The following is a 14,836-nucleotide window of genomic DNA, read 5'->3' as shown; positions in this document are numbered from 1 at the left end:
AGGTTGAGGGCTTGTTTTTTGGTGAATGGGTGCTGCAGCTGCTACGTCTTCTGTCCTCTTATTACCTGTAAACATTTCAGGGGAAGTGTGTGTGGGGCCTTTTTTTAAAAAAATTTTTTAATTTCCTCAGTAGGTCAGTTTCTGATTGGGGGTTAGTTAGCGCTGAGTTTACCGTGCTGCTACTTGGTGAGTGTGTAGGAAGTTTTTAGGTATTTCATAGGGCCATAGTAAAGCCTGTTTTGGCATTTTGTGCACTTTTTTTACCCCCCCACCCCCCACCCCCCACCAACATATTAAGTCTGGGAGGAGTGTGTGTTGAGTGTGTGTGTGTGCGTGTGTGTTGAGTGTGGTGTGTGTGTGTGTTTGAAAGTTTGTAAATTGCCCAGAAGTCTGCTTCTCAAGTTGTTCACGTTAAAGCTCTTTCTTTTCGTTTGTTTATTTTTCTGCTTTTTGAGACATTCTAGCTGGTAAACATCCTGTTACACATGACATTTGGTACGCAAGGTCCAGATCCACTTTGAATGGGGTTCGGGTTTTTTTTTTTTTTCTTTGCCCCTCCCTCCTTCCTCTTCCCTCCTTCCTCCTCTCCTCATTTTCAAACACTCTGGGGTTTTGTCCGGATTGTTTGGACTCGGCCCCGAGCGACAAGTTTGGCCATCTGGTTTCATGTATGCCAGATTGGGGGGAGGGTTAAAGGGACTGATCCAGGGATGTATTTTCGGGGCAAGTTTACACCATGTGGCATCTGCCTCCCTCCACAACACTGGAGGCTATGGACAGATGACGGTTAATTATTACCCCTTCCCCCTTTTTTTTGTGTGTGTGTGTTTATCGTTTAATTTTTTGTTTTTTTAACAATTATTACATTTCTGATGCTAAATGTGTTAACTGGCTTTCCTTTGCCTTTTTATTGCGAGTGTTGATTGCCTTTGCCTGGTGAAAGGGGTTTTTCTGCAAGCAGGTATTTGTAGTGTTTTTTTTTTTTTTTTTTTTTTCTTTTTTCTTAATTCAGGGCCGAGTTACAAGCCCCTAAAGTGAGACTGCTCGACAGATGCTGTGTCAGACACAGGTTGTGCGCAGGCTAGTGGAAACGCCTAGCGGAACGAACAAAGACATGAATATGATTGTCGATGCTGCCTGCTCGGGAACTTGAGTCCGCTCCGTGTGTTTGAAATCTCCGATTCGAGGTTGAGCCCGGCGGGTTCGGTCACCCCTGCCTCTGTTACTTTTTTTTTTTTTTTTTTGGTCCCTGGTGTTCTGCAGTCTGAGGTGCTACAACTTGTTCCGCCCCTAGAGGGCAGCCCCGTGCATGTTTCTCATATTGTGTATTGGATAATAGAAAAATGATGCCAAAAGTCTCTGTGCGTTGCGATTGTGGGAGACTGTGCAGAAGACGAGGTGCATCCATCATTAGGTGTTACATTTGTTGTGGTGATGAGTTATGATGTATAATTTTGGGTGGGTGGGAGGGTGTCTGGGCGTTTCGGAGGGGTGGTGCTGGAGGTTGGGTTGTCGACAAAGATAACAAGACAATCTAAAACCCCACAATACCTTATTTTATTTTCCTACCCCCCCCCATAAGCTGTGTGGTGCAATACCTCAATTTCTACCAATGCTAGCTAAACGTGCCGTGTGTAAACTAGCTCCTCTCCAAACAAGGATGGTATTTTGTATAAATGTCCCCAAAATTCTCGGCTTTAACGTGAAAGTTTTTTTGTTTTTTTTGGTTTATTTAGAATTTTTTTTCCCCAAAGAGTCACCACCGTGTTATCTGCATCCCCGAGATATGGACAATCTGCCTTTTACTCTGGTATAAAAACAAATTGAATTTTATTTATTAAATTGTAAATATGCAATGCAATTCAAAGAAAAAAAAATGGCTTGGTCCTTGTCTGTTCAATATACTGTTTCTAAGCTCTGATCTTTTGTATGTCTCAGAAATTGTTTTTATATGTATTTTTTACAATAAATATGTGTGAGAGATGGTTTTTTGTCCTTGTCTGTGTTTCGTGTCGAGACGTTTCTGAAATATATCATTGGAGACTGGCCACCCACGTGTTTCCGTTCGTCCTTCTTTTGTCCTCCCGTGGTGTATATATATATATATATCTTTTTTTTCTTTTTTTTTTAAATGTCTGTGATATCTGCCAACAGTTCTATGAAACCTTCCAGATATTGTTTTGATCTGCCTGCTGCGTTGGTTGGATTTACTTACTGATGACTGAAAACAAAAGCACTTGTGCTCCACACAAGTGTAGCACAAACCAGTAACCCACCAAACTGTGATGAGAGTGAGCTGTCACTTCCTTCTTCCACTTTCTGTTCTATGAAAGGCACAGAAATAAAGAATGACTCAGTCTTCTGGAAACATATCAGATACCAAGTAAAACTATACCTGGTTGACCAAGTAGTGTCTCGGGGGGGAAACACCAAGCTTAAGTGTTAAAAGGAGTTTGAGTTGTTTTATGTTGGAGCCGTATAGAGGACAGTAAAGCAAACTTTTTTTTTTATAATCTTCATTTGTATTGATTTTCGTCATAAACAAAATTAGATGCATTAACAAATCACGAAACTATTTAAGCGAGAAGCAGTGACCCAAACAAATTGTCTAGACACTTTAAATATGAGTATCAGTATTTAGCTGATGTCCACCTGCCATAGAATTGTCGTTTTTCTAAACCTTTTTATCGAAGGCACTCTGTTGGCCTTATATTAGAGGTCAAGTTCTCCATCAAATTAATCTCTGGTATCATTATCCAGCCACCGTTCTTCTTCTGGGGCTTTTGGATCTGTGTCTGTGTCTTCCCTCATGACTGTCTTTAATTTTTCCAAGGAACATTACAGGTAAAATGTTTGGAATTTCATATCCTAAAAGTTTTTTTTATAGATGCTTTCATAATATAGTTCACAATTTTCCAAAATTGTGTCACTTCTTTACTCTGAATGGTCCACATCTGCAAGTCCATACTTCCTCCAATGGTGCAGCTGAGCACATGTGTTTACATTTTTATTTTTGTTGTAATATATATATATTTTTAAATCATGTCACATGTCACAGTAACACATGATCTTGAGTGCCAGTGCGTGTGGACCTTTTATAGAGCATCACTAATCATGTGGAAGAAGACCAGCAAGAAAAAGGAACTAAATTGCATAATCCCTTTTAACTTTAAATCAATATTTTAACAATAGATTTGTTTAAAAAGCGGACATACATGTTATCAACCTGCACAGAGCTGGCAAGTGATTAAGGATTTGCATTTAATTAGATTATCTGTTCTGTATTTTATAATTAACTTTTTCAGTTCCTCTTTACTTTTGCTCCCTGCGTTTGAACACAAACACTCTGAACTTTCTATTCCTCAATTTAATTAGAACAGTAACACTGATCACATCAGCTGACTAAACCATTATCCACAGTGAGGCTGTAGAAGTTGAGAAATTTCAGAGCAATGAAGATGTTTTTATTAAATATCTTTTTTTCTAATTAAAAGGAATATCCTCGTGAGTTCTGTAAAGTTCAGACAGGCTATTAGGAAATTATTTAATTAATGGCTAAACTATGATGCAAGTTGAATCATCATCCATGTTCATGACAAAGCTGCTGCATCCATGATGCCAAACACCACAATAACAAAGGTTATGTGTGTTTTCGGATGATTATGTTCATGCCCCCTGCGCTGCAAGTCATCACACAGGAGGTTTTTTTTTGTTTATGCTGTTTTACGCTCACATGAAGGAACCTTTACACCCTGCAGATCGCATTAAAGACGCCATGTCGCTGAATGAAGGACTGTCGTGTTGGACTGCGGTCGTTTGAGGGCATAACGTTTCCCACAAACAGGAGAGGTAAGAACACCTTTCTTTTAATTCTTCACCACAAAACTAATTACTAGTTAAGAGAGATTAAAAAAAAAAAAAAAAGCACATTATGGCTTTTATATAGACTGGATGGTTATATTTAGATCATAATATTACTCTAATGGGTGCATGAAATGATATTTAGATGTTTCTGCAATTTTGAGTAATCTCCACAAGTGCAGCAGACAGAAAACACCTTTAACTATAAGATATACTGTATTTATGAAATATGTAATTACCACCTCTCCATGTCTCCGTGGGGTTTTCTTCAGGGACATAAAAGGAGATTTACTCTTACAGACTGAACGCTTTAATTATATCCTCAATGATGGCTGCTGGATCCCAGGACTCCAACACTTTGTAGGTCTCTTTGTTTACGAAACCACTGAGTTGCTCAGTCAGCATCACCTGACGCTTCACAACTGGAAGCAGACTAACAGCTGCTGGTCTTCAACGTTTTCACCGTCACTCATGATTCTTTCGCTGAAAAGTTCAGTACACTGATGCTTCTATTTTTTTTTTATATATATAGATAAAATATGCCTGCTCTTCTTAACAGCTCCAGAAAATAGGTTGACAAACTTATTTTTGCAGCTTGGATAAAGACACTAGTTCAGCTGTTCAGATCGTTACGGATGTTTTCCCCCCAAATGTGAATTGGTTAAATAATTGGATCAGAAGAAAAAAGAAATGATGAGAAAAATAAAAAGGGAGAGGATAAACATAACATTCTGGCAATAAATCCACTCCACTGATCCTAAACACAATACAAACAAACAAAATATTAAAATATGCTCTCTGTTCATCAATTAAAAATAGGAAAAAGACTGGAAGTTGCATTTTTGATTTTACTTAATTTGGAGAAAATAACTGAACTGATAAAAAAAAGCACATTTGTTCTCGTAAAAGGGAAAATAAATGACGAATATGTAACTTTAGTTAACATTTCCGGAAGTGAGACCAATTTTTTCAGGAATGTAGGATTCGATTTGTCTCGTCGTGTCAGCTGATGTCTGAGATGACAAACTTCAGACTCTCTCATCTTCTACCTGGAATTTATTCTCGTCTTCCGCCACCTGCCGGTGAGAAGGTGAAACTGCACAAACGTGCAGATAAACACACACGCCCACACTTCAATCTGTGAATAAACAGTTATTTATTATGGTGATTTGTATTTATTCAAACAACATGGCTGGAAAATTAATGAATTTCCTCAATTTATTTCATCTTTTTCAAATGTACCTCAAATATTTTAAAAGGTAATTAATGAAACATACGGTGTCGGCCAATTCTTTATGAAAAAAAAATCTAAACAGACGCATTTCATGATGTCAAAGTTGTTTGAAGAACATAAATTCTGATCATTTGATTAACAAGGCAATTGTGGGTGAAACAAAGACAAACATCTTCATGTTTAGAAACACAGCGACACTGAATGTGAAGGCAATGCTAATGCAAATAATAATCGAAACAAAAAGTAGTGCAAAACTTCTCCAACTATATATTTCTCATGTCATTTTCAGTGTAATAAACCTGAAATACCCTTCAACCAACCAGGAAACACTCGGATATCTTCTGACCGCCCAAAGTCCAACAAGCTTCATCATCATCATCATGAACAAGAGAAATTACAGAACAAACGAAAAGACAGAGAGAGAAAGAAATTGTGATAATGTGGATGTTCCCTCACTGTAGAGATGCATTCATTTGAGTGAATATAATAGCCTGTGCAAGACGTTTTGGCTGGTGTAACATGATGCTATTTATCCATCATGTTACACCAAGATGGCGTCTGATTGGCTGTAAACGTATTCACATACACCCAGTGTTTATATATAGTGTGAACGGAGTAGTCCAAGGAGTGATGGTGTGACCGCCACAAAACAAATCTGTGTGGCTTTGCCTGGAGATACCGATGGTCCTGAACTAAACTGCATCTAGAAAATACCCCTGCTTAGTCCTCTGTGCCACTTCCTTCATAAATCACGTTTAAGTGTGCTGAGAGGAGTTGATGCTGCTGGTCACACGTTGAAGTGCTGATTCGCTTTACAAGGTCCATTGAGCGATAAAAATAAACTATCAGCACATCGATTTTGAAAAGCACTTCCTGCACCATCCTAAAACGTTTGCACAGCACTGTTGCCTTATTAACTTATGTTTCATTCAATTTTACCAAAATGGAGCCGATAAGCAAAATTCTTTCACTGAACAGCTGCACAGTTTTTGGTGTTTTAATGGTTAATTGCTGCAGCTCTACAGTGGAGAGGGGACACACACACACATACACACACACACACACACACATTACCACTGAACCTTTCTCATCCCCCGAATCGAGCAGTTTTACAGGAGCTACCTGTCAAACATGATGGGCGAGTGCATCGTCTCTGCCCGACGGGGAGGACGCCTCCAGAGTCCTGGCCGCCTCACCACAGCGAGGAGTAGTTAAACTGGATCCTCAGCAGGTACCTCATGCGGATCTGGGCGGGGTCGTAAACAATGAACTCGTTGTAGAGGAGCGAGTAACTGTTGTTTGGAACAACACGCGTCTTCACCACAGGCCCCATCGGCACAGTCACGCCATCCCTAAAAAGAGAAATGAAGAGAGAGAGAATCAAATCAAATGGACTGTTCATGTACAGATTTTGTGGTTTCATCATTATAAATAGTCATTTTTTTGTGTGTGCAAACATTAAAAAAAAAAAAATCTAAATTCTCTTCGAAGATTTGGATCTGAGTGCCAACCAGATATAAAATATCCAAGCAGTTGTTATACGATGAGGCTACATAACAAGCAGCCACAACATTAAGAGCTCTGAAAGGAGACATGAATAACTGATGTTCTCTTCATCATAACACCTGTTAGTGGGGGAAATAAATCACTGGCGCTGGTTTTGTCCTCAAGAGTTTGTGTTTCTCGCCGTAACAATGTGCAATAGAAAGAATTAGATTGTGTGTTTGAGTGGCTGCACAGCAAACAGGGAGCAACATTCAGTATTGTGACTTTCATTTAAGTGTGCCGCTGAGAACAGCAGCAGATGCAACGATAAAACTGAATCAAAATCTGTTTGAAATGAATTAAATGTTCCTTTGTTACAAAGTCCCTAAATAATTGGATGTTCTGGTTGAGTCCCGTCATTAGTTTAAATGGATAAATTGAGTCATTGAACCATGAGATTTATCTTCCCCATAACGTATTACAACCTGCATTATGTCCTTGCTGCCGTGATGAACAGCTTTATGATTTCTGTTGTGTCAGAGCTCCACGTGCACCTATCGGTGTCGGTCTCTGTATGAAATGTAGCAGTGAATCGAGGCGGACTAACAGTGTGACTGAGTTTTTGGGGTCCGGTCCGGTCCGCCCCAGGCCCTTGGTGCTGCTTTTTCCAGCTGGAAGTTTGTCGGCCTGGTAATCGGCATTAAGCAGCTCGTTCGAGTCTCCCAGAGCGACCTGCAGCCCCGCACAAGACATAGATGACAAGAGAAACTGCATCAGACCAGTGAGAAACACATAACATGTTTTCTTTTTTGCCTTCTTCCCGCAAAATTCTGCAAACATTTTCTTTTTCTATATCTTAGAAAAATGCATGTGCAGCTTTGCAGGTGGTTTTTTTCCCGCACAAACAGCAGCACTGGTTGGGATCTGTAACAAGCATTATTCGACTTCTAAATGTTTCCACCTGAAATATACAATATTAAATATCACTGGGACATCGTTTTAACAAGCCGTTTGCTCCCGCACGATGCAAAAAGATAAAGGATTGTGAAATGTGGCAAAGAGAAAATGAACTCACCTCACACAGAAGAAGCAATCCAACCTTGTTGTTCTGAGTTGCAAAGCAGTAGTTGGCACTTTTTGATGACATGTCAGCAAAGTAGACTCCTTTACCAAACTATTAAAAAAAAAAAAAAAAAAAAAAAAAAGTCATATAGTAATACTTTGTATTTTGAAGAAAATTATGTTAAGACATATTTACATTTATTCAATCCAAGTCTTTTTTTTTTTAAATAATACTAGAGAATTGCACAACCAGTCCACCGTGGATTAGTGAGAAAATATGAATCAAATTAGAAGTAGAACACAGGATGCCTGCAGTACATTAAATGTGCTTTTTATTTGAAAGTGGCCGCCTCACTGTACAGGCTCAGTCAATCATGCTATTGGGAGTGGCTTAACCCTTCTGCGCCATGTTGAAAAATTTGAAAAGTTTAAATTGAAATCGTGGTTACCTAACAAAACAAAACAGAGAACCGCTTGACAGATGTATTAGAGTAACAGTGGATTATAACATACTGCTTTTATTAAGCGGTATAAGGGCAGAGCTGAGTGGAATTAATGGCTCGTCCCAACTTTCCCGGTTTGAAATCTTTGTCCCACTAAACCTACCATGTAGCCGGTGACGGGGGCTTCTGGCGGGGCCACTCGGAGACCCTGGCTGAGGATGCCAGCCCAGTTAGAGAGCCGGGAACCGTGCCACAGCAGAGTCCTGTCGGACACATTCACGCACAGTCGTCAGGAAAAACACGCGTTTCCACGGGCACGCTGGTCAAACTTTAGATGGAAAATCAAAACATTAAATGTCAAAGACGGTTTGGGAAAAGCTCCTTGTTGTGTTACTTACTTGTTGTGTATCTGAGACAGGAATTTATTACTCTCCCCGTCGCGGTCCACTGAGAAGAGGTCCAGAATAGTCATGGTGTAGTCAGAGTGTGTTGGGGCATGAGTGGACTGCAGATACTTCTCTATTGTCTTCACAAAGAAAGGAAGGAAAGCAAATAGATATCAAGACTCTGAGTTAAAAATAACCAACCTTGTTCACTCTAAATTAGATAATGAAGCATTAATGTTGGACCTGCTACTAATAAATATTTTCCCTTTAAAAATTTTTAAAATGCATGGTTTTCTAGACATCCCACTGACTTTGTACTCGCTGCAGCCGGAGTCCAGCGGCTGCAGTTTGCAGCAGAGGGATTGATACTGTCTGTCTGCTGGATGGTCATCGCTGTCTTCACTGGACTGCACCATTTTCACTGCGATTTGGATGTCACTCAGTGCCTTTGAAGAGACGGCAGACGCTCACAGTTCAGGCAAAAATCATCACAGTGGAATACTCACGAACCGATTTAGAATCACCCCCTACCTCCAGCAAGGCGATTTTCTCCTTCAGTTCTTGCTCTGTGCGGATGATCGGGGGAGTTTTTAACCTGGAGGTTCAGATCTCTGAGTGACTACAAGATTCAATTTTTCAGCCTCTCCGTACCTTGTCGCCTGTTCAGCGGCGTTAGCCTCACCCGAAGTCATGTGGGATCCGGGTGTAAAACTGGTTGCAGGCCTCCAGCAGCTGCTGATTTCTGCCCTTCTTCTTTAAACAGTCCTCAATGTTCTTCAGCGCTTGGTAGCCGGCACGAATCTGCTCGGAGGTCAGCTTTCCTACAGATGGATGAAAGACAGAGGCCCGAAAATGAGGTGAAAATATTCGATACTTCGAAAAACTCCATTCAATTTCTCGTTTAGTCCACACGGGGCAATAGCAAGAGCAAAGCAGCAACGATTGCAAACAGTGAATTCTTTTTTTTTTTGGTTTCCCTGATATAAACGTCAGACTGATCCAAAGATGACAATTACTTCTTGGAAATAGACCTGAAATATTGCGTCGTGTTCAGGCTCTTTAAATTCTGCCCCGACTGTTTTGCTGAGTTCTACAGAAGTTCTAAATTTGTAACAAACTCTGCTAAATTGCAGATATTACGGAGGCTCACGTGTCTTTCCTGTGCATTTGTTTCCTGTTATCCGTATCTAAAAATGTTATCAATAACTGTTTGAATATGCTGAGTAAAAAAAAAATGTTTTTAAATGAATGAAGAGATTATGATGTATGATGTATAGTGGAACAAATGAATATCTGTTTGATTTGTTTCTCCCTGATGATGTAAAAAGATCTACAAAATATTAGTTAGAAAAAAGAGATGATAACTGTTCATTTCCATCTTTTTTTCATATGTTAATATATATTTTTCATTTTAAAACAAAATCTGGGCTGTTTTCTGCATTAATAGAGTATTTTGTTATCGACTGAGTTTTAATTGCAAAAACATGCAAACGTTAATTAAAAAAAAAAAAAAAAGAACAGTACTTTTACAATTTTTGATCTTTCCTTGGGTCTTTTGGTAAAACTTTATGTTGAATCATTTTTTTTTTTGATTTGGTGGAAGCCATTTGAACATATCGGCGCTGTAATTTCTTTTGAAGACAGACGGACCGAGAGGAGCTTTGCGGACGTCAAACTTCATCTCCAGCACGCACTCCTCCATGGTTTTGATGTTACAGATGAGCTCCAGGAGCGACTGAACTTTCACGTCCAGCTTGGAGGTCTTCTTTTTTGGTGCGGCATCCACGGTGGTTTCGTTCTCCTCCTGGAGTCGGGGAAACAATTTCATGAGCGACAAACCCAACCTGACCACGACCTCGTCTTTCTGCGCTCGTCAGCCTAAATCAGAAAGATGTTCCACCTTTTTGTCCGCGCTGTAATCCATGAACACCATGTCATATTTCCCGGGCTCTTTCTCAAACTTCTCCCGGTCGTCCCACTCGTTCTTCGTCTTGTCGAAAAACCTGCGGCAAAGCAGTTTTCCCGAATGTCACAGAGCACAGCGTTACCTCCCCGGAGCAACTTCAATCAGCTGCACTCACTCACTTTTTCTTGAAGAGATCTTTGGCCTTGAGCAGATCTCCACCGCAGGCTACAAGGCTGCTTTGACCCACTTTGCCCACTGCGGGGACAAATGATTTTAAACAACCGAATAAAAGCACTTACAATGGAAAAACAATGACAATCTAAAGTATTAGATAGTCACCTCGGCCCCATCTCATCCACACGCTATAAGCTTTGGCGGCATCGTCCTCCAGCAGCTGGATCAGATAATATTTGTTGTTGTTGAATTGAAGATTCGTCTGTGGAAAAGAAGAAGCCAGACATTGTTTGCTGCACGCTTTGAAATTCAACCCACTGCTTCACAATCAACCGAAGACCGACGAGTTTGACTCCACGGAATAAAAGAAGCATTGTTGACAAAGAGAAAGTCATAATAAAAATAATAATAATCTATAACCTATTATCTAACACAGCCAGCTACTCTCAATATAAACAGCTTGCCATGTGATACAGACTTCCACTTCTGAGTCCAACAAAACTGGCTCCCAAGATTTTACAAAATCTTTCTCAACTAATGTGTGAGATCGATTTGATCAAGTGCAATTAAGATGTTTCACCTGGTTGAGCATCACATCAAAAACCTCTTTTCCTTCGTCGTAGACATGAGCCTGAAGCCAAAGCATGAGAAAAATGTTAGAAAATGTGTCATATTTCAGCATTTCTTTATGTTAAACTGAAGGACATCAACAGTTTAGGGAGTGCTCACTGAAAACTCTGAGTATGATACAAATAAAATATGAAAGAAATAAACAAACTATGAAACTAAATAAACTCATATTTACGGTATTGAAAGATATTGACATTTCTTTTCGTATGTGTTACATTTAGAGATAAATTATGTATTACTTGTAACAATTATAAATCAGGAATGTTACATTTAAAATCATTAATAAACTATTGTATTATTTTGACTTTTGTAACATTCAAACTAAAAACTCTAAAGCAGTTTAGCCTCGGCTATACATCGGACCTCATAAGATATTTAAATACTTTGAGCTACTGTCTTTTACGAGCTACAATATTAAAGCGTAAATAGAAAGAAAAAGGTAATATGTCTGTTTATATTTATAAAATGTGAAATATAGAGATATCACAGTTTGAGTTGGATTATTAGGAACGTTTACAGTTCCACTGTGTTCCATGTTACTTCTCCAACCATTGATTATTCTGACATTTATTGTTGCAGGAGTTCAGAGCAGCATGTTGAGACATTTCACTTTGTTACACAAGCAAAAACCTAAAGAAAGGACAAGTAATAATTTTTAAAATCTGGGATTTTAGCTAAAGAACCAAACATATGGCAATTTTGCTTAGTGGTCATTTACTATTAAGATTTATTATACAGATTAAGGATGACTGCAATAGTGTTGCTCATTTCTTTCCTGATCATGAAGTTTTTGCTTCAGTCCAGAAAAGAAAACACACATCCAAGAAGCTATTATGGCTGAAACAATCAGTAAATTCCCTGCTTAATGACACAGACTGAATCAGAGTTAAAGCACATATAAGGAACCGCACAAGCCTGTTGTGCCAGAGACTTTCTTCAAAAGACGTGTGAGCTACAGGTTTAAAGATAAACTTTACCATTCCCAGTTTGGCTTTGCATTCGGTGTCCACTGGAGCTCTGCCCTTCAAGACCACAGTCTTCACAACCTCCGCTGCAAAGATTAGAAGCACCACATGTGCCAAAAATGAAGGTTTAAATATGTACATACATGTAGTTTATATAACTAATAACAGCATCTATTCATCTATTTAAACTTGTGAATTTTCAATACAGCAAAAGCTCTCAACGTTTTCCCACTCGCCTCAGCATGTCAGATCCACGTTACCTTCAGCTTTTGCTTCCACTTTGGGAGTTTCTTCTGTTTTTATCTGCTTCTTGCTTTGTCCTCTCCTCCTCTTTGGTGCAGGTTGCTCTTCTGTCACTTCTTCTTCCTCTTTGACTTGAGCTGGTTTCCCATTTTGTGCAGACGTCTCGCCGTCATCCACTGGAGTTTCTTAAAAAAAAAGAAGGCAGAAAATAAGCTTGTAATATTGAATTGTTATTGGAAACCCCACTGATGAGTGACCAATAAAGTGAGCAGCTAAAAAGTGTGATGACTTAAAATGTGTCCATAAATCAAAGGTGGGAAAAAAATTAACTAATTTACATTTTCACCTTAATTCAATTCAATTCAATTTTATTTGTAAAGCGCTAAATCACATCAACAAACATCTCAAAGCGCTCTAACAATGATAGAGTACAACAGAACCCAACTAAACCCTTCCAAAGCAAGCAGATGTAACAAGCAACAGTGGCCAGGAAAAACTCCCTCGCATGGAGAAATGTTCATAAGAACTCCCTCTTCAGGAAGAAACCGTGGGGGCGGACCCTAGACTCTGGAAGGGCGGCCATCCGCCTTGACCGGTTGTGGGGTGCATGGGATAGGACAGGGAGAGAGAGGAAAAGAAGAGGGAGAGAGAGAGTGGCAGACAGGCAAGATAAGTACAAATACTAAGAAAAGTCTATGATGAGCGTTGGTCTGATGATGAACCAATCTCAGTCTGGAGTTTAAGGGCCGTGCCGTTGCGGTGGGGTCCCGGTGCTGTTTTGTGTGCCTTAAACAAAACACACACTGATAGTGAGAAAATCTGCCATTTAAATGAAAATTCAAAAGCTTCATATAAACTTTAGTGTGGTGAGACAAAATCAGGCAAACAGTCTCATAAAAGTAAAGGACCAGGATTTATCCTCATCTCTACTCTTCACTCCAATATTAGCTTCTCCTCATTGGCTTCCTGTTAAATCCAGAATAGAATTTAAAATCCTCAATTAAAAAAAAACTCTAAACAACAACGCTCTATCGTATCTTAAAGAACAGTAAGCCTAATATCACCCCTTCGTTCCCAGAGTGCTGCTTCACGGAGGTTCCTAGGTTTTCTAAAAGTAGAACGGGAGGCAGAGCTTTCAGCTTCCAGGCTCCTCTCATGTGGTCTCAAGTGTCCCGAGATGACTGCGTTGTTGTTGGTGCTGTGTAAATGAAACGCATTGAAAAGTAAAAAGAAGATGAGCACCTATCTTCACATTCTGGGAACGGATTTTCCTCTTGTACTTGGAAACCGGATTTATCTGGACCATTTTCTTGAGATCAACGTCGTAGGACGTCCCGGAGCCGAGACTGAGACTGACGGACGTTTCCCCAGAAGACACGGCTGAGTCCAACAAGGCGGTGGCGGTAGGTGAATACGGCACCCATTGTCCATCGTCTCCCATCCACTGCCACACTGATCTCAATGAAAGGGAGGGAGAGGAAGACTGGATAAGACAGTTTCTTATAAGCAAACATACATAACGACTAGAAAGAAAGAAAGAAAGAGAATCACTGGTAATGTAGTGATGTATCCCTCCATCCGTCCCAAAATATAATTCAGCTGATTATCATTGGAAAGCTAATTATTTATCTGTCATGTTTTTCAGATTCACTTGTGATTGAAGAGCCCCCAACAAAAAAAAAGAAGTTATTCAACAGTGGCAGAGAAGATTTTTCATGAGTGCATGTCACATACTCTGCTGCTCATCCCACAAATGCATGCACCATAAAAACGTGGCACTATTTAAAAGAAAGAAATAAGAGATTTATAGCCAAGGGGGTTTAATATAGCACAGAAATAATCAAACAAAATCTATTTTTTGTGCCTACCCTGCAAACCTTGAACAACAAGCAGTGATGCATTAAACAATGATCTCAGCCTCTTTGTATGGAGAAAAATAACATGGCGGGTGGATGTAAGTAGCATCGGGCCTTGGGAATAAAATCTGAATAATTATGGATGGAGGGTAAAGTCTGCTTGGATCGAATCTGGTGTTTAATAGTCGTGATTTCTTGCTGTAATCTGCCCCGACACGTCCTCGGTGCGCAATCACCCCGCCACGCTATAAACAAGCAACCCACCTGTTTTTGACTGGACGTCTTCACTTTCCGCTGCACTCTGGCCCTTTTTGTTCGAAGCCCTTGTCCGCCCCATGGTGGTTTATTGGAAAAAAAAATAGGCCAGCTGGAGTAAAATTGGAACAATAAAAAGGAGAGGGAAACTTTTCTGAGTCGTTTCCTGATGTGACACCAGCGGCGAGTTGGTGTCAAAGATTGCGCATTGCGAAGATGAGTCACTCCGTGGGCAATGTTTATATTTTAAAGAGCGACAGCCAGTTGCCAGCGAGACAATGAGATCAATGTAGGTGTGTTTGGAGTATATTGACAATCAATTATAATCATGTAAAC

At 39.8% G+C, this 14,836-nt stretch overlaps 1 protein-coding gene across 1 annotated transcript; it reads right to left on the bottom strand.

The window, feature by feature from the left end:
- Nucleotides 1-4,998: 4,998 nt before the first annotated feature.
- parp2 (poly (ADP-ribose) polymerase 2) lies at nt 4,999-14,690 on the bottom strand. The gene is made up of 17 exons (XM_080478148.1): nt 14,510-14,690; nt 13,632-13,841; nt 12,407-12,574; nt 12,159-12,232; nt 11,132-11,182; nt 10,717-10,813; nt 10,557-10,632; nt 10,372-10,474; nt 10,122-10,275; nt 9,154-9,292; nt 9,003-9,066; nt 8,783-8,917; nt 8,484-8,611; nt 8,249-8,348; nt 7,656-7,754; nt 7,188-7,312; nt 4,999-6,447 (listed from the first exon to the last, which is right to left on the bottom strand). Exons 1-17 carry the CDS (start codon nt 14,580-14,582, stop codon nt 6,288-6,290), a joined length of 1,956 nt encoding a protein of 651 aa, XP_080334274.1. The 5' UTR covers nt 14,583-14,690; the 3' UTR covers nt 4,999-6,287.
- Between the last annotated feature and the right edge of the window lie 146 nt (nt 14,691-14,836).

Source organism: Lipophrys pholis, assembly GCF_963383615.2.
Source record: "Lipophrys pholis genome assembly, chromosome: 1".
Classification (NCBI taxonomy): domain Eukaryota; kingdom Metazoa; phylum Chordata; class Actinopteri; order Blenniiformes; family Blenniidae; genus Lipophrys; species Lipophrys pholis.
This window is presented reverse-complemented; position numbering and strand designations above follow the sequence as displayed.

Coding starts and splice junctions, on each gene's coding strand:
- parp2 (XM_080478148.1), bottom strand. CDS start 14,582: ATGGGGCGGACAAGGGCTTCGAACAAAAAGGGCCAGAGTGCAGCGGAA. Junction 12,233..12,406: donor AGTGGAAGCAAAAGCTGAAG/GTAACGTGGATC, acceptor TAATCTTTGCAG/CGGAGGTTGTGAAGACTGTG. Junction 8,918..9,002: donor AGAAAATCGCCTTGCTGGAG/GTAGGGGGTGAT, acceptor GTCTCTTCAAAG/GCACTGAGTGACATCCAAAT.